Source organism: Blennius ocellaris (genome assembly GCF_963422515.1).
Source record: "Blennius ocellaris genome assembly, chromosome: 14".
In the NCBI taxonomy this organism is placed as follows: domain Eukaryota; kingdom Metazoa; phylum Chordata; class Actinopteri; order Blenniiformes; family Blenniidae; genus Blennius; species Blennius ocellaris.
In genome coordinates, this window is record NC_137663.1 from 8,551,284 (window position 1) to 8,578,894 (window position 27,611).

General features: G+C 43.7%; 4 protein-coding genes across 4 annotated transcripts; 1 reads left to right on the forward strand and 3 right to left on the reverse strand.

Annotated features, from left to right (window-relative positions):
• Positions 1–6,477, forward strand: abhd11 (abhydrolase domain containing 11). The gene is made up of 6 exons (XM_080508291.1): positions 1–240; positions 1,719–1,854; positions 2,080–2,253; positions 2,449–2,619; positions 3,422–3,603; positions 4,598–6,477. The coding sequence occupies exons 1-6, from the start codon at positions 113–115 to the stop codon at positions 4,731–4,733; spliced, it is 927 nt and encodes a 308-aa protein (XP_080364417.1). The 5' UTR covers positions 1–112; the 3' UTR covers positions 4,734–6,477.
• Positions 6,478–6,570: 93 nt separating this feature from the next.
• On the reverse strand, positions 6,571–11,230 carry bicdl2l (bicaudal-D-related protein 2-like). Its single transcript, XM_080508250.1, has 6 exons — positions 10,696–11,230; positions 9,989–10,108; positions 9,742–9,903; positions 8,550–8,632; positions 8,312–8,432; positions 6,571–7,494 (listed from the first exon to the last, which is right to left on the reverse strand). Exons 1-6 carry the CDS (start codon positions 11,185–11,187, stop codon positions 7,168–7,170), a joined length of 1,305 nt encoding a protein of 434 aa, XP_080364376.1. The 5' UTR covers positions 11,188–11,230; the 3' UTR covers positions 6,571–7,167.
• A 2,607-nt stretch (positions 11,231–13,837) lies between these two features.
• sumf2 (sulfatase modifying factor 2) lies at positions 13,838–18,476 on the reverse strand. The gene is made up of 9 exons (XM_080508242.1): positions 18,325–18,476; positions 18,099–18,246; positions 17,898–18,012; positions 16,748–16,792; positions 16,443–16,593; positions 16,214–16,269; positions 15,404–15,488; positions 15,150–15,291; positions 13,838–15,061 (listed from the first exon to the last, which is right to left on the reverse strand). The coding sequence occupies exons 1-9, from the start codon at positions 18,365–18,367 to the stop codon at positions 14,959–14,961; spliced, it is 888 nt and encodes a 295-aa protein (XP_080364368.1). The 5' UTR covers positions 18,368–18,476; the 3' UTR covers positions 13,838–14,958.
• Positions 18,477–19,435: 959 nt separating this feature from the next.
• Positions 19,436–26,639, reverse strand: cct6a (chaperonin containing TCP1, subunit 6A (zeta 1)). Its single transcript, XM_080509271.1, has 13 exons — positions 26,428–26,639; positions 25,736–25,799; positions 23,574–23,708; positions 23,291–23,464; positions 23,069–23,172; positions 22,706–22,976; positions 22,183–22,265; positions 21,140–21,236; positions 20,873–21,020; positions 20,477–20,610; positions 20,083–20,185; positions 19,911–19,983; positions 19,436–19,830 (listed from the first exon to the last, which is right to left on the reverse strand). The coding sequence occupies exons 1-13, from the start codon at positions 26,562–26,564 to the stop codon at positions 19,758–19,760; spliced, it is 1,596 nt and encodes a 531-aa protein (XP_080365397.1). The 5' UTR covers positions 26,565–26,639; the 3' UTR covers positions 19,436–19,757.
• Positions 26,640–27,611: the final 972 nt, after the last annotated feature.

Sequence of the window (27,611 nt, forward strand, 5' to 3'; positions counted from 1 at the left end):
CACAGACTGAAGCTGGTCGACCTCCGGCCGCTCTGCATGCTCACTCCTCGGCTCTCCGCTGTCACCGGGGCCGCTTTGAGACGTGAATGTTGTTTGTGGAGCCTTCGCCGCCATGAGTGCTTTGTGTCGCCTGGTCCACAGGGGACTGCTGTGCGCCCGGCCGTCGCGTCCCTCCTTCCCAGGGCTGCAGGAGATGTTCTGCGGGGCTCCGGCGCTGGTCCGACCAGCCAGCTCATCCAGGTAAGGCTGCTAGCTGCACCGGCTAGCTGATGCCCTCTAACTGAACAGGCTGAACAGATTGAAGCGGTCCCGGGAGAAATAAACCGCCAAGACGTCTCTTATTGTTTATTTTATCGTATCTGTCTTCTTCTTCTCTCTTGTTTTTTTCACTGTCTTCAGTTTTACGTAAATGACATTGAGACGCCTGGTTAGCTTCATCCTGCAGATGAGCTCCAGCAGAGATTTTGCTCATCTGCTTCTCTCTGACCAGTGATTCATTAAAACTATTTACTCCCTAATATTATTATTATATGTTTCCATATAAACATCATCTTACCTACTTATTAGGTTGGATATTGTGTCACAGCTTTATTTCACCCCTACTACCAATAATAACAATAATAATGAGTTTTTCTTGATGTCAGCTTCTCTAACGTGACATGATCAGTTGTTGACACATATACATGCTTTTATTGATTATAATTTGTCAGGTTGTATTCACAAATAAATAGCTAAAATGTCCAAATATAGTTTTGAATCTTCCTTCTTACCTTGGCAGCTTCATTGTAAAGAGTGAAAAAAAACAACAACTTGTCACTCATACTAATCTATACATTTTTAGTTTATTTCTTGTGTTTATAGATTAGATCACTTTCACATTTAATCCTTCATGCACTCTCTGTTACTCATTTAGTAACCTACCTGGAAATAAACCAGATCTATCTTGGTTGAACCCGGTCCTAATAAAAGAAACATAAACAATCCCAACACACCACTAATCAAAGGACTTTAAAAATTACAGCAAGGTTGAGTCATTTTCTCGAAACAATTCAAAGTATTTCTGACTTACAGCTTCTCAAATGTTATTTGTAATTTATCATATCAGATTCGTATAAATGTTAAGTAATTTTCTTTTTAAAAAAATAAAAAAAAAACTTCAGGTTTCATTTATCCATATATTTTTAGCAACTGAATCGTTACAGATAAATAATGTACAGATCAACCAGCTGAGGTAATAGATTACTATGTTAAGATGCACCAAAGTTTGAGGGGGGAAAAAAAAAAACTAACAAAGGGTCTAACAAAGTAAAGTTTAAAATAACTCCTCCACAAGATGACTTACCTATCCCCCCCCCCCCCCCCAAGTTCACATAATTGCGTTAGAATATTTGAATGTGTTCTGTCTGTAAAGTGTTGTGGTACATTTGCATAAGCAAATATTAGAAAGTTACAACCGAGTATTGTCAACAGATTTTTTATTTTGGTAGTTTAACGAGGACATGTTGTGTTATTAATGGACTAAAAAACTGTTCAGCCTGTCGGGGTGAACTTCTTTCTTTATATAAAGAAAATATATCTGAAACGCAAATGTTCTGCTTTGATATTTTACTTTATTTTCCTTCAAATGAAGCCTTAAGCCCATTTTCCAGCTAAATGACTTGGATTTCCCTGTGAATCGTCTTTCTTCCAATCAACTCATCGCCGTTCTCTTCCTGCAGCCCTGTGAGCTTGACCTATGACGTCTTCGACGGCAAAGGAGGGAGCACCCCTCTCGTGTTCCTCCACGGACTTTTTGGCAGCAAATCCAACTTCCACTCCATCGCCAAGTCTCTGGTGCAGCGCACCGGCCGAAAGGTAACGCAGTGATGACAACGCCTCTTCTGTTCTCCCCGACGTGTTTCAGCTCCTTCCTGCGGCGTCGCGCAGTTCAATGAACTCCGGCGAGCTTCGAGAGAAACTGGCGACCTTGTCTTCACGCCGCGGCTTCCGATCGCGGCGACAGAGGCTCCCGTCTGTCCTTCTGCTTTCCTGCCTCCTTTTCCCCGTCCCAAGTGTCCTAACTGTCCTTTGTCCAGTTAGGTGCTGACTGTAGACGCCCGTAACCATGGCAGCAGCCCCCACAGCCCGGCGCTGACCTACGAGGAGATGTCCAACGACCTGACGCACCTCCTCGCGCAGCTGCACATCGAGAAGTGCGTCCTCATCGGCCACAGCATGGGAGGGAAGACGGCCATGACGACGGCACTGACGCAGGTGAGCGCCGCTGATTCGTCGGCGTGAATCTTTCATGAGGTTCCGGCCGCCTCGCTGGATAAGCCTTTGGCCTTTCTCTCCCCTGTGGGCCGAATATTGCTTCTTCAATCTCTGGGCAGCGTCTTCTGGTTTTCCCTGTCCGTCCTTCCTGCACCGTAACGTCGGGTCTCTCTCTCTCTATGTCCTCCACCACAGCCCGGGCTGGTGGAGAGGTTGGTGGTGGTGGATATCAGTCCAGCCCAAAGCAGCACGCGCACCAACTTCCGCTACTACATCCAGGCAATGCAGGAGATGAAGATCGCCACCGACATCCCGCGCTCCACCGCCAGAAGGATGGCCGAAGATCAGCTGCGCCAGTTGGTCAAGGTCAGCACTGCTTCTCCGTCCACAAACAGTGACGGGAGGAGGAGAGGCCTTGGACCACAGTTGAACTAGATAGGGATTGATTTTTGAAACCTAAAGATTGTAGAAGCGGATCAGATAAATATGTCAAATTGTGGGTCCGTTTGATTGAATAAATGTCATTTTCAGGGACATACATTCACATATTTATAATACAATTAGACCTACTTAAGTGCTTCATTAGAATGTGGCCCTTTGTTAAACAGGTTATATTTCTAAAAATAATCAAGGTAAAACTTTTTTAATATCTATCGCTAGGATGGCGTTTAATTTTGAAAAGCCTTTTTCAGACAATGGAAATGTGATTCACAGTGCTTCACTGTCATTAAATCAAAAACAAGATGACAAAATGGAAAATAGTGGCAGATGCAGACACACATGTGAATATAATCAGGTGGGAATGGAGCCACATTAAAATACACTGACAATCATATTCCCACTGGTAATTGTGTCGGTGTGTGTTGTCATGTTGACTCTCACACTAAATAAATGTACTATTACTGATCATTGGCACCTCCAGGGGGCAGCATTGTTACTTCTTCCATGTCATGGATACTTAAATAATGAGTAGTGTTCTGGCTGTTTGGACGCTATAAGCTTATTGTGTGGGTTAGTTTTGGTTTTTTGGGTGTTTTTGCAGCCTAAAGTTTGTAAAGTCCAGCATTTCTACAGCGACAGCTGCAGGGGAGGGCGATACGGCGTGCGGATGCGTGGGGTTTGCGAGTTTAGTGCAGCATGTCGTGAAACAGTCGCTCTGTTTCCTCAGGAGCGCTCGGTGCGTCAGTTCCTGCTGACTAACCTGGTGGAGCAGAACGGTCACTACGCCTGGAGGGTGAACCTGGAGGCCATCTCCGCACACCTGGAAAACATCATGAGCTTCCCACACTTCGAGAACGCCTACGAGGGGCCGACGCTGTTCCTGGGCGGAGCCAGTTCGGCTTATATCAGGTAGAAGTGAACCACGGAGGGCACAAGAAAAAGATAATTTGTGTCACTAAAGTTTATTTTAAAAGTATTTCAGTCGACTCACTGAAGAGACAAAAAAACACCATGTATGTATAACTTTATATACTCCTAGTACACTTTTAACTACTAGTATATGACCTTGTTTTCATCATTTTAGCAGTAACGTTCAAATGACCAAAGTGAAAATGTGGAACTTTTGTTTTGCTCAGAAGTGATTGAAACAGACTTTATTTTGAGACAAACCTCACATCGTGTGTGTGCAAATAAATGACAAGTTGAGACCAAATGAGATGAGTGAACTGAAGTGTGTGCGGGAGGAGCATACATAATGAGTGTCTATTCAGCTGCTTCTTTTTTAGAGACGTCGCCAAAGTAGGTCATTGCAACTTTAGCATGGGTCGCCTTGCGCCCCTCCGGGACTCAGACCCGAGTCCCTCACACCTCAGGGCAAGAGAGAAGCATTTAGAATAATGCCATGATGTAACATATTTTGATATTAACAAGTATACAATTGCAGTGTGGAGGAAATACAGGAAACATAACACGTTTTCTCTCCCTTTTTTTTTAATAATTCAAAATATGAAGGATGTTTCTTATGAATGGTGTTTTTTTGCACAAATAAATAAATGGGTGAAAATAAAAAGTAAAAGTTAGACTCTAGCACAGCGGCGTCAAACTCATTTTGCTTCAGGAGCCACGTGCTATACAAGTTCATCTCAACTCCATATTAGCATTTCCCTCTCGAAATTCGAAGAAGAAATTATCTTTAATGTCTCACATTTCTATATCTGTGTAGAAATCCTCATCACCTGAACCACATAATACGGGATGAAGTGCGCCCCTGGTGGTCAAATGGACACATTGCAGTTAATGTCAGGATTTCTCACATTTCCTGTTGTGGCCGGATTAGAATCTCGGACTTCGCTGTGTTGACTTCCTCCTCTTCTTCTTCTCTGCCTCTCCGCTCCCGGTGCAGCTCTGACGATTACCCAGAAATCCAGAGGCTCTTCCCCTACGCCGACATCCAGTACATCCCGGACGCGAGCCACTGGATTCACGCGGACAAGCCCTTAGACTTCATCAGCTCCATCAGCTCCTTCCTGCAGTCCTAGCTGCCCTCCGGCCTCCGGACTGCTTTGATCTTTTGGTAAACGCTCCGCAGCTCTCAGCGTCCTCTCGCCGGAAAGCAAAGGAGGTGACGTAGTGTCTCTGAGAGCAAAGAGGAGCCGGTGATGATGATGATGATGATGATGATGATGATAATGATGATGAGAAATGCCAATCCTGGACCAAACTCACCCATTTGGCATGGGCCAGTCGTTTACTTATTACATAGTGTGGCGTAGTTCAACATTTAATTCGTGTAGTCCCTTCAGTAACCGGCTAGTAGATACTAGATTGGCTAGGGTTATTTTTTTGTTTTTTTACGAAGTAGACGATAGCCATTAAAGTAGTTTCCATTAAAAAAAAAAAAAAAAATACAAATGAAATAACTAATAGGGCTGATTTCTGAGGCGACAAACTAATCCAAAGAAACTCTTCCTTGCACAGAGCTTTCTTCATGTCAAAACGCTTATGCCTGTCAAACCGAGACGTGGCTTCAACGCCAGTCCGGTCGGGAGGACCAGCAGCCAGGTAGCCATTAGCAAAGAGTGAGCGAGTCGGGAGGCGTGAGCCCCGCTCGGACGCCGTAATACAGACGACGCCGTGTTCAGGCGGCCCGCCACTCGAAGTCGTCTTCACTTTGATCGCGGTGGTTCACCTTTTCCTCTCGCGCGTCAGCGGAGGACTTACAAAGTGGGCCGTTGGTTTGGCGCGGGCCACGGGGAGCGGCGGGAAGCGTCTTGTCTGCTCGCATAACCACATTATGAAAACCAAGCCGAACGCTCTCGGCGCAGTGTTTAAACGCATTCTGTCTCCTGGCCGTCTCAGGTTACAACTGGGTGTGCTCGTTGTTACAAACTATTCTTTCGTGTGGCGATAAGCCGTGGTAACGTCGTGTTTTTTTTTGTGTTTGCTCAGTCCGATCAGTGTTTTGATGAATCCTATCTCTCCCATCCTTTATAAAATAAGGCGCAAACTTATATGGGTATCCCTCCCCCCCCCCCGAATATATGCTGCAACCATATATAATGTTATTTAACTGTAATAGTGTTACAATCAGTTCTGTTTTCATGGATTTACAAAGTACAGTCCAGTAGTTAAACTGCCATGTGTGTGTGTGTGTGAAAAAGCAGGGTGTTGTTGATTTGTAACTGCCTCTTGTCAGGAACTCAATTCCCCCCCCCCCCCCCCCCCCCCAATTCTTGTAAAACTTTATAAAAAAAAAAAGTTTTATTCTCCAATTGTATCTGGTGAACTTCTGATTGGCAGCTGGGTTGCCAGGTCTGAACTGAGATGGTAGATGTTTATTAAAAATCTGTGTTTTGCTTCCTTGATGCCAATCCAGAAGCCGAAGAGGCTTTTTAATTAGAGACATTGTTTTTATTTTGCTTGTGAAGCTCCAGTTATTTTAAATTCAAGAGGACCGGTGTGCGTCGTCCCATATTGAAGCGATTGTTTGGGTGTGACATATGAATGCAGGTCGTCTTTGCAGAGTTTATTAAAACTGCATTTTGAGAAAGTTCTTTGAAGACTAATCATCTGTTCAGGATTGTATCTGGTTCGTCTTTGAGCATGCCTTTTCTCTTCCGAGGAGAAACCTTGCTGTGCTGTTCGTCTCATTTCAGCCGGTCGACAACCCGGCGGTTCTCATTTTAGATGGTGACATATATAAAGAATATATGTAAATGTGTGCAAAAATGCATATAGAAGTGGATTATATATTATTGAAAGTGTTATTATACAATAAAAGCACAAAACCCAAACTGGATGTCATTTTTTGAGTTTTAAATGGACGCTCTTAAAACAAATCAGATTGAGAAATGTGGTTGAGCTTTAAATGGGATTTTAATGTATTTACAGTATAATACAATGATGCAGGTCTTTCATAAGCAACTGTACAGTCAACAAAATTATATTACAAAGAAAACAATTGATACAACTGACATGCTTTAAAATAAAATTCTAAATATAACATTCATAATATTGCTCACGTGAAAGGAACTGCTCTGCTTGGCGTGTCGTCGAGTTAATTTGTCGGCTGCATAATTGTGCGCTTGCCATCAAATATTATCTGGAGCCAGCGAGCACGTGTTCTCGTACCAATTTAATTAACACCAAGAGCAAAATTTGAATATATATGACTTTGTGTGGAACGTGCACACTTGTGAATGCAACATCGTTTGCACGTGAGACGGAGATCCACGTGCTTCAAAACGAGCACGTGCTTATCTGGTGACAAACATATGCAAATCTCAAACGTTCCTCAGCGTGAGACTTGACAAACTCCTTCTCGCACTAAACTATTTACAAACGTTCCGAGGAGCCCAAACGGGCAAAAAAAAAAAAAAAAAACACAAAACAAAGATAAATGGCATTTTCCTGGTGAGGTTTCTATAAACACGACTGATGCGTCAGATGCAAAAACTGCATCATCATCACGTCTCAGTCGAGCGACACGACCTGGAAGCCGTCGCCGTCTCGGCTGTAATCCGACTCGTTTCCCGCCATATCCTGGTCCGCGGGGCGGCTCGGCTTGCCCCTCCTGAGCCGGTCCCTCCAGGTTCCTACCGCAGACTTGGGCGAGGCCGGAGCGGCCAGTCTGGAGGAGGCCAGAGTCGGAGAGGGCGTCTGCAGGGGGAAGGCGGTCGGCCGCTGGACGGCAGGCCTGTTCCTCCTCAGGAGGCCCAGGCCCCGGGAGCTCTTCTTCTGGTTCTGCTCGGCCAGCTGCTGGCTCTGCACCTGCTGGTGGAGGAGCAGCTGGAAGTCTTCCTGTGGCGAGAGGAGAAATTAAACACGTTAGAGAAGGATAAAGGCGGCAGGGACAGCGGGAAAACAAGACATTTCTACTCCCTGTAGGACGACCGGCACCGAACCAGAAGAACGCATCAGCTTCATAATCACAGGCATGGAATAAATAATGTACTTGGAACATCTACAGTTGACTTTTTACCATAAATACATACAAATTGACAGTTGTGGAGTAGTTAGGACTTTCATCAAATGGTTATAAAAAAGTATATAAGAAAATCCACAGCTCAAGCATGGGGGCTCCCTCTTCAGGGTTTTCCCCGAGTTTCCTCCCACAGTCCGCCCTGTATACAAGCTTAATGGATGGAAGAAAAGAAAAAAACGTGGGGTGGTTTGATGCCTGAACAGCCAAGATTTAACACCTCATTACTTTAGTTGAGGAGCACTTGTTTTTCTTATAAGGTGAGGCAGAATTCCCCCACTCATGCCCAGAGATTCACTTCAGGCATAGAAACCAACTACAAATGATCATTGGCTCTCACCAGTAAATAGATTAGTGGTATTGTTTGAGCTCGGAGCCTCAGGGAGCGGGTTAATCACCAGATGAACACTTTGGCCCGAGGCCAAAACGCCGTCCTATTACAGCTGCAATTGAGGTCACCGCCACTCTGTGTGCGCTGGTTGTTAGGTGGTTTGGTTGTTGCTAATTTAAGGTGCATTGTGTTTTATCCGGAACATTCTTTCACGCGTCGTCACGTGGCCGAGTCTCAAACGATCACATTTTCCCCAGCACGGTGATCTCGCGCCGTTTGATTGTGCGCCCAGCGGTCAGGTTTACCTTCCAGGCCTCCAGCTCCAGAGACATTTCCAGACGTTTCTGTGCCGCCTCCAGCACCTGGTTGTTCAGCACCATCATCTCCGTCCGGCTCCGCAGCAGCTCGGCCTCCATCATCTTCTTCCTGCGCGGCACAAATAACGAGGCGTTGCTTAAAAAAACGGACTCTCAAGCGTCCCCCTTCCCCTTCCCGGAGTCCCTTCATGAGTTATTTTCCAGCAGTGTGACCGTGTGCACTCACTTCTCGATGGCCTCATCTCGGTCCCTCAGGGCCTGCTGCAGGATGGCGCTCTCCTCCGAACCCTCTTTTCCAGACCTGAACTCCTGCACGGACAAATGACGACGAGGCGGGTTAAGATTTTGTCACAGCTCATAAGAGCACCGACTTCCGTCTCTTGTCTTTGGTTTTTTGGAGTTGGTGAAGGTGCCCACATTATTTACTGGAATAGAAGTTTCAAAAATGATTGAACTGTACTTTTATCAATGAGCAGGACTCAACTTGTATGGGAGGAAGAGGATTAGATTCTTACTTTTTTTTGTGATGAAAATGTAAAACAACTCTTATTTTTCCCCAAAGTAGCCCTAATCCTCTTCCATATGCGGCACAGTTTTGAGTTAAAAAACAAAAACAGACCATAAAATCCATTTAAAACTTTTTTTTTTCTTTTTAGTTTTATAAAAGAAAACCTAAAATCACCACTGTCAATCATCCTAGTCCCTCTTAAATTAATCAAACTCTGCAGTTTCATTGTGGATACATTTCCCACCACTCTGAATCATCGAAGCTTGAGACAAGAATGCAAGTTACAGCATTAAGTTTCTGGAATAAGAAATGCTCAGGTCCAGCCACCTGATCCACTGACACACACCAAACTACCCACAAATATTTATTAGCGTGCCTCCTCTGGGTTTAACTGCAATCAAATCTAATCTCAGCCTTCGTGACACAGTGACTTTCTCTATGCAGCTGACTGACGCATAGATCCACATCACGCCACATGCCACTGCGATACCGTCACTCATGAGCCCGTCAGGCCTCATAGCTGAGCCCCGAACACCCGGGTGGAGTAATCACACTACTTTGAGGGAGGTAATGATGGTTTTCAAATCAGGAGAGAAATCATACATGCCAAAATGTCCAGGACAATCCTACACCATCATTAAATTAATTACTTTATGAGGCATAATGAGCACAAACATACATCTTAAAGGTGGGTGCCTCTACTTTAAGGTAATTGGTCAGAGGTGTACAATACTTCAATGGTTCAGTTCATCTATATTTGTCTTTGTACTATTGAGTCCTTTATCAACACATCATAGAAGTGAGAAGAATTTCACACACAAACGTAATTCCGCACTTTTCTCGCCTGCCCCGCAAACATTTCTGAGTGACAGCCCGCTGAGAATCAGGAGGCCGGAGGGTTGATTCTGACCTGTTTGGCCGTGTGGCTGACCGCCAGGTTGCGGGCCACCTTCTGCAGCTGATCCAGGGCGGTGTCCAGGTGGTTTTTACCCTCGGAGAGCTCCGGCTGCTTGAAGCTGGTCTCCGTCAGCGGGAACAGCAGCCTCAGGACGGACAGGACCTCCTCTGTGACCTGCGGGAAAATAGAAGGGACGCTGCAGTTTAGCCACTGCCGCACTGCTGCAGATGTTGTGCCGACACCGACGGGCGACCTTTACCCTCTCGCGGTCGTGGCTCCAGCCCGGCCCCTCTCGCCTCTCCTGCAGTTTGTCCACTTGAGCCTTGAGCTTGATGCTTCGCCGGCGAGACAGCTCCACTTCCCTGCGCACTTCTTTGAGCTGCAAAACGATGCAATGACACTGGTTTAGTTTTTTTTCCCCCTTTCTGACAAGTCGATCACCAACCCGCACAAAAAAAATGTACGACCTCATGACATTTTGACACCCTGCAAACAGAAGCAGTTCATCGAGATTCTCCGCCGAAACTGTGCGGACAAGAAATCCAGTCGTGCTGGCTGGGAGGATTTTTTTTAAGCAAACCCGACAGGAATGTCTCAGCGAATGTGTTCGAAGAAACGTGTAAAAGATTTGCCAAGAAGCCCGAGGTGCAAGACATTGTTTTTCAGCACGTTTCCATCGTTTTAATTGTTAAACACCGAGCACACCCTGTCGCCATCGGGTCTTGTGACTCTCAGTTTAGCACAAATTACACCGATTCCACACATGACGGTGACCAGTATATTCTGATTGCACATCACTGTGGCGAGATGTCGGCCCTAAACTTCACTTTTCCGTACGATTTGTTGATGTTCTGGGTTCTAAACACTCCCAGTTTCACAGCAGAGCAGATTCAACCGCTGCCAGAAGAGTGTTCACAGACTCACAACAACCGTTTTTCTTATGCAATCATAGGAGTGTCTTCCTACCGTTTGTGAGACGTGACCCACGGTCCTGCGTCTGCCCAGCGGCCTGCCGATCTTGATCAGGTCTGGTAGGCTCCTATCGTAGCCTCTCTGGAAGGAGCCTTCATTCTCGGGGGTCCCGGGCCCCCCCTCCGAGGACAGCTCGCCCGAAGTGTCCTTCTCATCCGACTTCGAGGAGATGCTGTCCTCATCGAAATCTTTTATCTTCAGCTCGGTGATGAGGCACGTGTTCCTGTTCACCAGATCGTCATAGTCTCCCTCTTCTGGGTCGTCGCAGCTCAGGCCGTCCACCTCGTCCACGCAGATCTCGGGTCCGATCTGGTCCTCGGAGACCGTCGTTTGTGGCTGGACCGTTCGGTAGGGTGAGGATTTGTGCCTGAAAGACATCAACTGTCTGTCCTCCAGTCTGTTCAGGGACAAGTAGAGCTGCTCGCTGGCGGACAGTCGAGGCCTCAGCCTCTCGTTGAGGACAGAGAAAGGCTGCTGGAAATCCATGATCGGCTCTGTAGACCAGGAGTCAATCAAACCATCGGCAAGGTAGACGCAGTTACGAATGGTTGAGGAACGCAGAGAGAGAGAGACTTTAAAATGACAAAGACAAGAGGGAGGATGAAGAAAGAGAATGTGACCAAACTTGTTCTACCTGAACTGCACGCAGCTTGACGAGGGCATGACATGACGCGACGTCAAAAGGAGGCCGTGGCTTCGAGAAGCCCGCCTCGGCTTTTCTTCCTCCTTTTCAATCCCTGCACAAACATGTGACGTGCAAATATATCAAAGCAGAAGGTACACAAAGGAGAGAGGGTCTGATCCTTAATAGAGCCAAATCTTTTAGGCCTGACGCACGACAGCGGATTTGAGCCGACCTCTTATCCAGTGAGACACAGTCAAGAGTGACTGAAGCTGGAAATAAAACACAAAAATTAGTGTAACAGGAAATGGAGTCTGTAAGTCGAAACTATACTTCACGGTTAGTCATCGGTTTATTTCAGATGTGGAAATACTTGTGGGAAAGCACCAGTTTTAAGCCGTCGCTGGCAGCAGAGTTTTCAACCTATTTTTTTTTTTTTTTTTGCTGTAAACCTCCCACGTATGCGAGCGGTGCTGAGTCACATATCAGCTTTCAAACACAAATGCAAAGTCACAAATGCAATGTCCAAACTTGCGTTCTGTTACTTTACTTGTTCTTAAACCTCTCGTTTGATCACCAACCTGGTTTTTGTCCTGCTGCAGCAGGAGTTAAGCGCAAAACGTGTCAGAAAGCTGCACGTGAAACTCAGGTTATCAATTTGTAGAGCGAGGGAATGAGGTCACCCAAGAAATACACGACAAACGACTTGCCACGATGGAACTTGACTGGCTTTGAAGAAATATGTCCTAATTGGGTCAAACGTAATACACATAAATACCCACAAGCCATCCAGCAGCACACCTGTGATTAATGTCAGCCAACACACGTGAAAATGACTGATAATTAATTGTGTAGTTAATACATGCAAAGGTCACGTTTTAAAACCAATGCTTAAAAACACTGAAATGCTTCAAAACACGATTCTGACATTTTATCTCGTCTTTAGTTGACAAAACCTCATTTAGAAGGAGCATAATAACTTAATTTACCTTTGATTTTTTTTTTTTTAAACAAAACCTGTTAAACTGTGCAAAATCTGTTCACAGCACTCGAGTCCATAGAGATTTCATGTTTTCTGTTTGTTCATCAGGCCACAGTGAAGAAAGGAGCTCTTGACACACATACCTGCTGCCATCATGTTTGCATATGATGCCAAGGACAAACAACAGGTGATGCTTGCTTTGGATGCCAATTAAAGTCCAGTTCATTTGTGGGTGTGTGGTACATTGAACGTGTGGATATGCACAAATAAATCCTCTTGCTCAGCTTTATCTATGGAGGTTTTACTTCACAAAAAAAAAAAAAAAGAAAAGGAAAGGAAAAACAGTTCAGATTCTAAAATGATTATTTGCCGATGTGGATCTGCTCCTATTCAGAATTTCCATTTCAAGCAAAACCTCAGTCCAATCCAGCTCAAACGTCGTCAGAGCTCCAGGTTTTACTGCAGGTCCTGAAGACTAAATACCACCAGCAAAAGCATGCAGACATTTCTGAACTATGTAGGTGTGCAGACTACAAACCACAGAGAAGGTGATGCATCCTGGGCAGGGCTGCAGTCCTGCATAGTTTCGATGTCCTCCTGCAACAGCACATCAGGAGCGCTCTGCTATACAATTAGCTCTTTTTTAGTAACCTCAGTTAAACTGATGGCTAAAAGCAAGGGTGTCAAGCTTTGTTTATTAAAAGTAACTGCTGTGCTGCTAATTTGAGACCTAAACAAAGATCAGTGAAGCTGCAGTGAAAGCTTTTTTTCTTTTGGCATCACAGTGAGAGTGAATATGCAAAAACATGAAGGCTGCAAACACTTTCTACTGTATTTTGAATCAATAGGCAACAATAATGTTGAAATTGCACAACTTCGTTTTTTAAGTAAAATGTTAAATTAAATGTAAAAGTTATCTCAATGTTGATCATAAAAGAAAACCATTTGGAACTGGACAGAATTACATATTTAAACTGTGTTATTGTCTCATTATTGACAAGTATCTCAACATATGAAGCCACAAATGAGTATGACGTCTGTCAATTAAAAGTAAAGAACTTGCAATTACCTGGAGACACTACGTTTAAAGTAAATATGCAAATTAACTCCAATATTCACTTGGAATCACAATGAATTGACAAATATTATTCATCATTAACCGTCTAAATACAAAGTCTCAGAGACAAAATGGACCAAAGAAATACAATTGAAAAGGGCTTGAAACATCTGAAACTTCTGATTAATTCTTTTTTTTTTTTTAAATGCAACAAATTCAAGACACACAACTTCCTTCTTTGAGGAAACGCACAAGAGTTTAGTAAAAAGGTTTCACCTGCCTTTTCCCTCGTCTCCATTATCCTCCTGGTTGGCCTCAGACTGTTGTGTCTTTGTCTGATTGGATAAAGAAGCTCAGGTGTGACTTGAAGAAAAAACCCCAGTTGTTGGTAATTCAGTTAATTGGAATTTGTAGACTTTTATTTTCAACGTGAGGCTCCTTCTTTTTTGTGGAAAAATAGAGAAACTCACTCCTCTCAGAATTATAAAAACCTGCAAATCTGTAGCCACAAATTAAAAGTCCACATGCATGTCTTCACTAAAGCACGCCCAAGTTTAATTTTCAGGTTTTCATGAAATCTGCAGGGAAAACGCCCTGCTTTTTTTTTCTTTACTGCATGAAGTCCATGTTTAGTCCTTTATTTCACTTTCATTATATGCATGATTAGTTAAACTCCTGCATTAGACACAATGTCTTACCAGGCCCAACATTGTGGAGCCTTACAACTCTGAAAAGAAAATATTCTTTACATGCATGACGTCGACAGCGTTTTGTTTTTCTCTCTCGATTTGCAAAATGTGAAGAAAAGGGGAAGATTTTCATCTTAAAGCCGGTCGCATGCACCCATTTTAAAGAAGTCATTCAAAGTATTTCATTCGTTTCAACTGTGACTGTATTGGTGTCGCAGCAATACAAGAAGAGTTACACAACATCTGTGCCCGTTGAGTGTTGCTCAAAACACATTTCGCTCATTTCAAAATGATCTCAGCCCTCAAACGTCAAAGTTATGTAATCCTGCTCCAAACAGATAATGATCGATTATATCGTAATGTATCATTCAGAAGAAAAATAAAAGTGATTTGTTTGCTTAAGCGGTACAACCAACTGGCAGAACAGCACATGAAAGTAAACAGAAGGAAGGCGACGGCATTAGAGGAGCTTCTGCTTCACCAAAGGACACATTTACTCTCAGGTCACATAAAACCAGTGAACAAAAGACTGAAGCGAGACGAGTCCAGTGAAAGAGAGGCAGCGGAGGGATCCAATGATGCGTGAGGCAAGAGAAAATAACCAAAGTTTCTTTTGGCCGGTAAAAAAAACAAACCAAGCCAGACATGAAACTGTCACAGTTCAGACTGAGATGAAAAGGAAAACGATCAATTTACTGCTTGTTATACACGGAGCTGTTCTCCACAGGAGAAATATTAGAGTTTGTTTCTACACTGGTGTGTCACCTTCATTTTGTTCGTCAAGTCTTTCCTTTTTAAATGGTCCCTTTTATTTAGTCAAGTGATGAATTCATATAACTCAATCTCTCCGGGCTCAAATGAACACCAGCCTCTTTTCACTCCTCCCTTCTGTCTTCCTGCTTGTCGCTTAAAGTTCTTCTTTGTCTTTCGCCCTCTGAAGCGTCTGTCCGTCGCCGGCGGCACATCTGAATCCGAGGTTATCGGAGGCGGAGTCGGGGGTGTTTCCCATCCTGCAAGCATCACAACCCACCGTCAAAAGAGGTGGAGCATTTCTCAAAATGGTGTTTTGGTTTGGGGTTTTTTGACCCGGTGTCTCACCGGGTTGTGATTCGAGCCTTGTGATTGGCCGAGCCGTCCACCGTGTCGATCCAGGACGCCCCCCGCAGCACGTACATCTGGCGGGCGGACGGGAACGGAGAGGACGTCCATTCCCACGTGTTTCCCATCATGTCGTACAGTCCTGCAGGAAGAGTGGCACGAGGTTTCACACACACACACACACACACACACCGTGACAGCGGCACGAAGGGATGAAAACCAGCAGGAGACGACAGCGTCTCCGTCACAGTTACCGTAGCTGTTCTGAGGAGGAAATGCTGTGACAGGAGAGACGCCGTGATATCCGTCCTCTGCAGTGTCTGTATCTGGGAACGATCCCTAAACAAATCCAGAAAACAAAAAAAAACTAAAACAATCAGATATTTGTTTAAAATGGAAAATGTGCAGATTCGCCAAACAGTGTCTCTAATTTGTTTTCAGGAGATACGGAGATGAAGTGGAGGATTAAAGGAAAACACGACTGACGATAATTCCATTGATTCAGATTTTGAATTATTATTTTTTCTTCCTGTTTGTTCTGTTTCTTGTTTTTTTTTTTTCTCCTCTTGTATGTTGCTGCATGGAATGAAGGCAGGAGATTTTACAACTCCTACAAGTATTTTAGGAATGAAGCAAAGAAACAATAACGTCACAGGGTGAAGAGGTGGAGTTTGAAGAAGTTTATACTTCGGTCTTTTGTTGAAAACTGATATTATGTTCTATTTTCTGTTGTCTGGTTGCTCTATTCATGTTCAAAATGAATGAATGAATAAGTTAGTGGAGAAAACAGTCAAATGTTGAGCTCTCTTATGTTGTTTAAAGCAACACACACACACACACACACACACACACACACACACACACACACACACACACACACACACACACACACACACACACACACACACACACACACACACACACACACACACACACACACACACACAGTGATATGGTGGGGATCCGTGTAGCACATCAAGAGAAAATACAGAGGTCAACAGCTCTAATGAAAACAATAAACAGTGTTAATGCTGCTGCAGCTTGCGTCACTCAGACAGACTGACCTGCCACAGGTTGGTTCTGTTGGCCTGGAACTTATTTCCCCACGGAAAAGTCCGGCCTGCAACACAAACAGCCAACTCACAATTCAATTTAGGAGCAAACTTGGAATAAAAAACCGGTGTTGTGTGAAGTGGACAGTTAAAGAAAAGAGCTGCTGCAGTGTTGCAGGACGTTGTGGGTCAAAGTGAACAAGTAGACACACGTTGTACGAGTGCAAACTGCGGACGGTACCTTGCAGGCCGCCGCGTGCCGCCCACTCCCACTCCTCTTCCGTCGGCAGCCTCTTGTCTTTCCAGCGGCAGAAGGCCAGAGCGTCGTTCCAGCTCACCTGAACCACCGGGAAGTCCAGACGCTCCCGGATCCCTGAACCCGGTCCGGCCGGCTGACCAGCAGAGGACAAGAGATGAGGTGGGGGGAAATAACTTCAAGTGAAGCATGTTAACGCCCCTGGCCCAGTCTTTAAAAACTAAAGAATTAAATGAGTTCAATTGTCTTCAGTACATTAATACGTAAATATGTTGGAAGTAGAACCTCACCCGTCTCCAGAAGACCTTTTCTACTGGCAGCCACCACGGAGCAGACTGGTGGAGAACAGAAGGTAAAGCTGGTTAGGATTCTTACTCTTTCTAGTCTTTTTCTCAGAGTTGTTATTAAAACTTAAAGGTTTTATTTATTTATTTATTTTTTAATGGGCAGTGAAAGTCCTGACATGACTGTAAACCCGAACCGGGACATTAATTAAAGGAAGACGTCATGAAGAATGAAAAAGGTCAGAAGTTTCCCGAACACCTATCTTATTTATGTGTAACCAGAATGATGAAAAATCTTTCCACGCTTGTAAGAAAACTCAAAACTTCCCCAGCTAAGAATGTACACAACCTGAGCTACTATTCAAACCAACAGAACATTTTTCCTGCTATATACCTACATCCGTTTTATTTAGATTAAATTAAAATAAAATGATGAATACAATGAAAAGAAGCATAACCTCCCAAATCCTTCCCATCCCCCATCGCTGTTTGCATCCTGTTTTGTTATTCGACAATCACGTCCTTAATAACTTAAATAAATCACAAAACAAGAAGAAACCAACAAGAAAATAATCGGTCGAATAAACAGAATGTAAATGCTGAACTCTTTGTACCGTTGTTTGAAGTGGTTGGACACTGTCTGAGCTCCCCGTCGCTCTGTCCCACAGTTTCCTTCCATAAATAGAAATACTAAATGTTTTTAAAAGTAGTGTGAGTATGACCATGTTTATAATTGAGAGTGAGTCATTTGAAGCTCTGTGCATGATTTTTTTTCCCATTTGGAGTTAAACCAGGTCAGTGAATTTTAATGTTTTGGACTGAAAGAATAGTTGATTTGTGTGATTTTCTGAATGAAGTGAACATTTGTCGGTTTTTACCACAAATCACTGCACGGTTGTTTACAAACCAAAACAAATGTAATCTAATTCGTGTGAGGATGGTGTTTGAATGTAGGATTTAGGGGCACCTGGTGTTTAGAGAAGTGGATTTTGGAAGTTGGCAGGTAAATCTTTGTTCATCCTATTGTAACTGATTTAGTCTGTCACACAAAGTGAGATCCTAAAAACATTGTGATTTGAGAAGTGATCTGAAGCGGCTCAAGTACACTATGAGCTCGATTCCTTGATTTGGAGGCCGGAAGTCAGCCTGTCAGTACCTCGATCCTCTGTGTGACTTTGTCTTTCAGCTCTGCTGACACGAAGTCTTCAAACACAAAACTCCAACCAAACGTCTCCGCTTCAGTCTTATACTTCTCAGCTCTGACGAACTCCCTGCGGGAACAACACGAGACACAATCCTACCGGTTGGAAGGTTTGGATTTTGGTTGAAATCCACCTGGAACGTGTCGTGTTTTCACCTGAAATCGGAGTTTGTGACGGGGTGTTTGTCCAGCCTGAACGGCCGGACTTGGACCTCTCTGGCTGGCGACTCTCCGTCTCTCCCGTCGGCCGCGTTGGTTCCCATCAACAGGTTTCCTCCGGGGATGTCCAGCATCTCCTCGGCAACTGGGAACCATTTTTAATTCACTATTCTGTTTTTATTTTTGCCAACAAAAAAAAAATAAGAATGGTATTGAGGCTCACCCGCCACCGACAGCAAAAACACCGGAAGCATCCACGAGGCCATTTAACGCTGATATTTAATAATTATATCTGAACATCAATTAAAAAAAATAAAACCAAAGGTTTAATAATAAATTGAATTTAAACTTCTAAATGTTAGATTTTGTTCCCCCCTTTCCCATCCATTCCACTGGAACGGGGTGTAACCATAAACGGGCTCCGTGGGAAATGTGTAAAGTAAAACGTTCCGCTTTAGTTAAATCCAGTTGTTCTGTTGATGTGAATTTAAAATAGTTTAAAAGGGTAATAAGCGAGATTTAAAAAATTATTTTATCAGGCTTCTTTATTCATCTCCATTTATTGATCTATTTTAGCGTTTTTCTTCATTTGTGGCGTTGTGAAGAAATCAGCATTGCAAAGAAAAAAAAATTGTATCACGTAAATTGGCTGTAATGCTAATCTTTATCTGTCAAATGTGAATTTTAATATGATTATGTTTATTCACTCATATGATTTACTTTTTTGCTCGGTCTCCTGTTAACACGTCCAAGTTACCACTGCTGCTTGTTAATCTAATTCAATCTTGTATGGCTCTCAAAGAGAAACCTTAATGTCAATAGAAATACCAAGAGATAGTTCATATCCACAAATACATTTTTGTGAATTGGCCCACTTTCTATTGGCTCTTCCACCTCATTTCATTACAGTGACATAGGTAGTTGGTGAAGCTAAAAATCTGCTCAGTTAAAATGCTTCTCCCATGGAAAGATTGCGTCTGTCGCCTCAGAAAAGCTCAGGAACCTCTCGATGGTGCTGAGGAGACTCAGATGCTCGACATTAGAGGCCTCAAAGGTCTCTGGCTCCTCATCGGTTTCATCATGATAAAACCATCAGATTCAGATCTAAACTACAGAAATTCTAAAGCCTGCAGAAGTCTAAACATCTTGTGTGCATTTTTATTAGACATCACAGTGGTTGAAAAGCAAAACATTCAGCTCAATAGAGCAAAACATAAAATCTATATTTTATACTTTTTTCCCCAGATGTCTTATTGTATCTGAAACTTCTGAGGTAGTTTATTTTTTTTATATATATATAATTTTTAAGTCTTTTCACAAAAACAACAAAAAACTTTCAAGAGCCAAGAAAACCTTTAATGAGTAGAAACAAAACTGAGTGGCAGAAGTCAGTGCTTTTTTCCAATTTTTTTTTTAAACAAAATCTCATAAATAAACCAATCGTTTGAGGGGGGAGGCGTTGATGAATCCACGAAGGAAAAAAACAAGACCCATGGAGAAAATGACGATGATAAGTGACAGACGCTGTGATGGATGAACGGTTACAGCGGGCCGCCCGTCGGACTGGGCTGCTTCGGAGAGCCGAGAGCGGAAACGTTGACCCAACTGTCGGTGAACAAACTGTCCCCGTGAGCGCGAGAACAGCCGGGTTGACCTTTAACCTTTGAGTGAAGACATTCCGGCTCGCATGATCTCGTCCACCAACAGAATGTTGCTGGCGATCACGGTGCTGCGACAAAAACACAGGAGGACGTTATTCCCCGGTGAAGACGGTTCAAAATGAGGCGTTATCTGAAGGTGCGATCTCACCATGAGTGGAGAAGCTGCTTCTTGACACTGTAATTGTCCCACACGCCGGCCTCTCCTGCCACCATCGGCTCCCCTGAAACAAACACAGTCTGTGAGTTTTCTCCCCCCAAAAATAGTTACATTTGGTGTTTAAAAAAAGAAAAGAAAAAAGAAAGTCTTAAGCATTTCTGACCTGTGCTCAGGTCAACTCCAACGAGCTGGCCGGACTCTTTGTACTCCGTCTGCAGCTTCAGCAGGGTCTCCTGAGGGTCGTAGCCCGAGTTCTGGGCCAAAACCTGCAACGACAAGCGATCCATGAAATATACGGCGTTGACAAATTCAGCTTTCCCTCCTCCGATATTCACTTTCATCATCAAGTGAACAGGAGAGATGCAAAAGAAACTGCAATTAAATAAATATATTAAAAAACCAATGTACAATATGTAAACAAAATGACACAAAAACTGTTTCTTAACAAACAGGATAACAAGAGAAATCAGAGTAGCAAGAATAGTGTGGAATCGAACGGCAGAAGTGTGAAGCCCTGTGTTCAGAAAGTGTCGGCCCTGAAAGTAAAACTCATTCACCTTGGGGATGATTAGGAGAGCGTCAGCAAAAGCCTGGACTCCCAGCTGGGCTCTGCCTTTCACGTTGGGTTTGTGTTTTACCAACGCGTCTGCCACGGCAACCTCGAACGCCCCGCCGCCAGACACTATGCTGCCTGCAGAGGAAACACAACCAAAACCACCTTCAGAGAAATGAGGAGCAACAGCCTGCTGAAGTAAACATCTGGTTGGAGTTTGTTCTGATCAACTGAATACATGTAAGAGAGACAAAGACTCTGGTAATGCAGAGGAAGAGATCAGAGTCACTGTGGCACAGACATGGAGGACCAGAGAGAGCCACATCGGCATCTCGGGGTGTTCGCTGTGCAAATCCAATAAGACATCCAACTTCAGAGAAGACATCCTCCACAATCTTACCGTCTTCAATGGCGTTCTTGACGGCCCGCAGACCATCTCTCACTGCGTCTTTGATCTGTGTCAGGGTGTGTTTGTTGGGCCCTTTCACCAGCAGGGTGACTGAGCGAGGGTTTCCACACTTCTCAATGAACGTGTACTTCTCCTCTCCCTGCCAACGGCATTGTGGGGGATTACCAACAGCAACAACAACAACTCCACATTTCAAAATACATGAAACAGCAAAGCGGTGAACAAACAAATTCACAAAGTGAAGTCCAGGGAACTCACCAGTGTGTGTTCGTAAACCAGACCAGCATGTCCCAAACAATCAGCTGTGAGATCATCGACTGAATTCATGGCGATGCCTCCGCACGCGAGGGTCAGCCTGCCGAGGAAACGACACTGTTCAATATTCTGTTCTTCAGTTTGCTTGATGCGGTTCAGGATTGATGAGTCAGAGTGTGTGTGTGTGTGTGTGTGTGTCACAATTTGTGTATAGAACTGGCTTAATGAAGCCAACTAACTAGATTTCTTACACGTTTTTAAGTCCAATTTTCACACAGAGGAATAAATATCACATTTTGAAGAAAAAAACCAAAAACTAAGCACCATCTTCAAGTTAAAATATATTGAAAATAAACTTTACAAGCATAAATAGCCATGACTGCAAAAACAAACAAACAAAAACCCAGTAAGGAACAACAACCATAAGAATTATAGAGTAACAGGACCAACATTTCCTGCCTGAAACACAAAAATAATAAAACAACTTTCAACCTGTTTTAGTATAGAAACCCAACGCAGCAGTTTCTCTTTTGTGTACAAAATATTCAAGAGCTCGGGAAAACAAGTCATTGCTTCACTTAACAGTGACCATAAAGCAAGTAAACAGCAGAAGTAGGATCAACTTCGGCAAAGTGCAAAAAATATATCTTTTCATTAAAGGGCAAAAAAAGCTATTGTTCTTGTGTTCGGGAGGTTAGTCGAGTGTTGTTGTTGTTGTTGGAGATCTGCTAGACTGAACAGGCTGCACCTTTAAGAACATCATCCGACTGCAACATGAAATTGTTCACAGACCGGATCCAGAGGAGAGGAGGGCAACATATCTGTCGTTCTTATCAAGAGTCTAACAAATGATAAATGTCTGTGTCATTCGTGTTGGCGCTGCGTCAGCCCGACAGACCTCGCCGAGCCGGTTTGCTGCTCGTCTGCCGCTGTGATTAAAAAGCTTCAGGGTGCTCCCTTGTGGTCTTACGGAAGAAAACTACCACCAGGAATACTCTGTCGCCGCCCTATTCTGGTGAATAATGACATCGGTTCTTCTTTCTCACCTCTCCATGTTCCTTCTCTTGGCCCTGCGCAGAGCGACGATGCCCTCCTTGGCAAGGGCGTCCAGGGAGAACGGGTCGATACCCTGCAAGAGGCAAAAGGGAAAACAACAACTTCCATTTAAAATCGGTTCAGGTCAAAACATGGAAGGCTGCTCTGTGCAAGCCATGGAAAGATTGTTCAGATCCGCTGAATACATGTAGGGGAGGAGCAGCAGACTCTCCTAATGCAGAGGTACAGATCAGAGTTACTGTCGCACAGGTTAAAGAGACCGGGGGAGCTACGTTAGCACCCTGGGGTGTTTACTGTGCAGACGACAGAAGCTGCGAGCTCATACTCTAGGATTAAAGATGAAATGTAACAACAATTAATGAAAATAAAGACAGAAAAGCAGATGGATTATTTTTTAGACGTACCCATTTTCATGTAACCATCATACTGAAACACTGATAGTAGCAGCACAGTATGATCGATCCTTCTGTGTGTAAAAAAGGCTCCATGAGTAGGTAGAACCCAGCTGATTACCTTCTGGTTGATGACGACAAAGCCCTTCTCCCCCTTGGGGCACACTTTGTTCTTTAGGGCGATGATCTTCTGCACGCGCTCCTCGATGAACTTCCTCTCTGCTGCCACCAGCTTCTCCCTCTCCCCGGCGCTCTTGTAGAAGAAGCCGGAGTTGACCTCCGTCTTCTCGTACTCCAAGGAGACGTTACACGTCAGCACGTAGGCGTCCTCCACCCTCTTCTTCATGTCCGGGTGTCTGGCTCCATGGTCCAACACCAAACCTCTGATCAGTCTGACAAAGAAGAGAAGATGCTGTTAAAAGAGTTTGGACTTCTCCGTAAAGGCATGAATCCTTTCTGGGTCGATCGGCGTGAGAAAACTCACTGTGTGTCGCAGTCCGTCTTGTGCTTCATCTCCATGATTTCCACCATGTAAAGATCAATGGGTTCATTTGGTTTGGCGATGGCGAGCACGGCGTCGACAACGGCCTGCAGACCACAGCACGGCCAATTTATAAAACCAGGAAACGAACACCCACAAACCCTGCTTCAACTCAAAGCGAAACTAATAAAACAACTACATGAGCTCCATTCCTTCACGCCTCACCTCAGTGAGCAGGTCTGCCAGCTCTGCGTAGACTTTGGTCCGGAGGGAGGTGCGAGCCACGTTGATGAGAGTCTCTCTGTCCATTTCCCGAGTGACCTTCACATCCTCCAGAACAGCCAGAGCTTTGTCTTTCGCCGCCTCGAAACCTTCGGCAATGATTCTTGGATGAAGACCCTGCGGCACAGATGAAACATGAGGAATCCAGCCGCAAAGCTCAAATTTCATCTCTCCACAAGAACAACCGACTTGCAGCATCACTGCGCAGGTGTGGAAGTAGCTTCACCTCAGACACGTAGAGGTCCGCCTGCTTCAGCAGCTCGCCGATGATGAGCACGTTGGAGGTGGTACCGTCTCCTGTGATGTCGTCCTGCGCCGTGGCGACCTTTGCGATCAGTGATGCCGTCGGGTGCTGAATTTGCTACAATTAAAACCATGACAGCAAAGAATGAACTTGATGTCAACAAAGCTGCATTTCATGGCTGCTTTCAATGACAAATACGACGAGTCTAGTTTTTCTTTTGTAAATGTATTGTATATAATCAAGGTTTAGACATCTCCAACTATAAACTCAGCATGAGACAAATTCACCTACAATAATGCAGCTGTGTATTTTTATTATCTTACATTATAACGTTTTAAAAATAATTTCTTTCCACCCAACTTTTGTTCGTTTTCAGCTTTAATTGACGAAGCTTGTCTAAATTCTGATTTATATTTTCACACGTTATATTAATCTTGGAGGTGTTCCCATCACGTTTTCAGAAAATATGGGTTACAGCCTCCGTGACGAAAAGCCCAACCTCCTACTCATGTTGGGCGTCAACAACTCGTAGGTCTCCCAAATCTTCATTAACTACGCACGAGTACATTGTGTCACGTTTTTGCGCTCAAAAATCTGAAGTACGCACATTAGTGCACACACTAAGTAGGTGGAGTATTATTTGTTGTTGCAGCACCGCCTAGGTAACAACATATTTATAGTCCTGGCAAATTAACAAAATACTTATTTAGAACGAAACAAGTTTCTAAGGAATTTGTATTGCTTTAAACACCTTTATTTTTCCTCTTAAGCACGTTATTGTGGTCAACTTTGTTGGAGCACCACAGACTTAGTTTAAAAACAATAATACATTAACATACAGTGTCATAACTTTTCAAGTTGTTATGTACAATCATCTGCTTTCCAGTCAATTCTGACTTCATAACTATGAATGGGTTTTTCCCCCCAAGTTTATAAAGTTTGACAGAATTTTTACATTCGAAAATGTTATTATTTTCAAATATATCTAAAAAAATAAGCAATGATGTTTTGTATTGAAAACTTTTTTTTTCTTCAAATATCCACTTGCTCTTGTAACAGATTTGGAACTCAAATCACTTTCAGAAAAGTTTCTTGCTGCTGCATGGGAGTTATGGATAAAACATAAGACATGAAAACGGATGACTGCCAAACATGTACAACAAACATCAAGCTGAGAAACTGAAGAAAACAATAAAAGAGATCAAAACTTTAACTGTGCACTTCATTAAAAATACAAGACATGAGAATTGTTATGCAGATTTCTACAGTGGATACTTTTCATGCAACACTTTCTGTTCGAAGTGTCCTCACTTTGACATTATGAAACTCAGGCGAGTGTTTGAGGTTGAACGAAGACACAGAATGGATTAAATATAAGAAGCAGAACTACAGACAGCGTATGGAAGGCGCAGTGGTAAGCACCACTGACATTTCACATCAAGTAACCCTGCAATCAGGCAACCTAAAGACAAGAGAATTAGTTGATGACGCCATCAGGGCGGTTCTATCCTGCACATTGTGAACCTCTAAACACACCTGACACTGACTATTCTAATGATGGAGCATCCACATGTCCAGGCCGTACCTGTGGACATCTATTGATGCATTCATGGACCTGGGATAACTGCCAGTTGGGACCAAGGTACACAGTGTTCACAAAATAACAACCAATATTGTTCTTGCTGCAATAACTTTAGAAGCCAATTGATTTTCACACTTGCATGCATGTCTATTACATACATTTATGTTTGCAATCTCTAGCAACTATTAAATAACTTTGTAAATGCTAAAAGGAAAATCTGTGTCTCTAAACGTGTCATAAATTAAGATTACAGGGGCAAGACGAGAAAAACTAAGGCTTTCCTTTAACTGAAACCGCTGTCATGTTGACTGGATCACTCCCGCTATAATTTATTCCCCACACAATGAAGTGGGATCGTCACCAAATCAAAACATCAAGATAAGCTGCCGCCTCATTGATGATGGACTTCATTAAAGTTGATGTATCATCAAGGCAGGTGAGAATGGCTGACACACACACATTGTGGGTGTGGTCGGCCACCAATAATAACACACATTGACAGCAGGAGGGCAGCATTAGACTCGGATATAAGGTGTTATTGCACACGTTATCTTTTACTTACCATCTCATGCAACAAGACGTTTCCATCTTTGGTCAGCTTGATGTCTCCTGCACCAGACACAAGCCTGCAGGTCCAGACAGACAGAGGAGGGGGTTAAAGTTAATAGAAGAAAGTGAAGGTAAAATCTCTTGATTCTGAACGTGGACACTGAATCAAATCGGGAGCTTTCTAGACGTTTCCAGAAAAGACAGACAGAGCATTGTGTTCTGGGCGCTTATCTGCCAAATGCGGATTATAACTGGGAGCTCAAATAGTCGGCAAGAACTGCTCAGAAAATTTAAGACAGCTTTTTTATCAGCAAGAATATTGTTTGCTCAAAAGTAATACACTTGAAGCATTCTATTTAAAACATAGACGTTTTAAAGGAAATAATAGTTAGCTTTCACATCATACGCTAAGCGGCTAAGCTTGGATGCTAACTTAAGCTAAAAGCGGATGACGATGACTGGGCAGGGCAACGTGCGCCGGGGAAACCTGCTACAGTGAGGCCCCACCTCAGCAAAAATCTGCTTAAGTTTGATAATTTGGCACCAACTTGGATCATTCTGAGAGCCATAGTGGCGATAGCCGAGTTTACGGCTTTCAGAACCGACGGCAAGCCGACAAAGTGCCTTTAACGTCAGTTCTTTAGCTTATTTAGCATCTGTTAGCATTAGCAGGCGTGCTGCACAAAGAGCTCCGGCGGCGCTCACATCTTCATGGTCCCCTTCGGTCCCAGGTTGCTCCGCAGCACGTCCTGCAGCCCCCGGGCCGCGCTGATGTTGATGGCCAGGGCGGCTTGGGCTCGGGCCACCTCTGCTTTAGGGTTCAGCGCTTTCACGGCAGCCATGGCGAAGCGGCACGACCAGCGTGGAGAAGTGAAACTTGTCGCCGGTGGAAAGAGCGCACTGCTCGGGCCGAGACACTAGCGGAAAGGGGAGGCTATCTTTCCAGAAGGCTCCAACACGTGCTGCCCTGGTGCCTTCAGGTGGCCGGGAGAACGTGGGAAATTCCCTCTCCGTTTACATCAATGCAAAATAAGAAACGGTGCGTTCACGGACCCATCGCAGTTGATTTCCAAAAACATTTTCATGAGGTTTTAATTTGTAACACATGGAAATTTAGTGTGATCAATTGAAAGGAGGTGAATGGAATTTTTTTCACAGTTCTGGGGGATTTATTTTGAAACGGTCAGCCCTTAAAATCGCAAAATCTAATCAAGTGATCATTGGATGATAAGTCATCCATGAACATTTAATGCAATTCCAGTGGGAAGCTTTTGTGAAAAGTTGGCAAAAATGCATACACACATACAAATAAATAAATAAATGCAGACAAACACATAACTTTCCCCGCCAACTTAGATGGTCGCCCAACCTTCGTTGGCGAAGGTAAATAGTGGCTCCTATGTGGTCCAGTTGTTTCCTGCCATTATGTTCAAAGTAATTTGAAATGTGTGGAAAAGTACAGTGAAACTTCCCATTGCTTCTACATTAAGGCTCCTGTTTTCTCTTGTTCTCCAACAGAATAATGTTTTTAGACAAATCAAATAGAGAAATAAGTCTGCCTCCAGTTTTTAGAGGCAATCTGGGAGGGGGTTTAAGTAGAAGTGTGAGAAGTCTTGAACTAATGAAGACATAAAGATCAGAAAAAAACTGAACTCTAAATCTGGTAACTGAGGGATCAACCTAATGTGTCCGATTACACTTATGTCACTGTTGTAATGCAGTTCTCTTTCAATGACTCAAACACAGATTCAGCTATAGCAACATTAATCTACTTAGACTGGAGGTAAGAATGCTGTCTCTAATGAGCATGGTTTCTACCTAACCATCAAGGTTAAATACACAGTTTGCTTTGCACAAGCTGCAAAAAAGATGCATTCACAACATTTAAG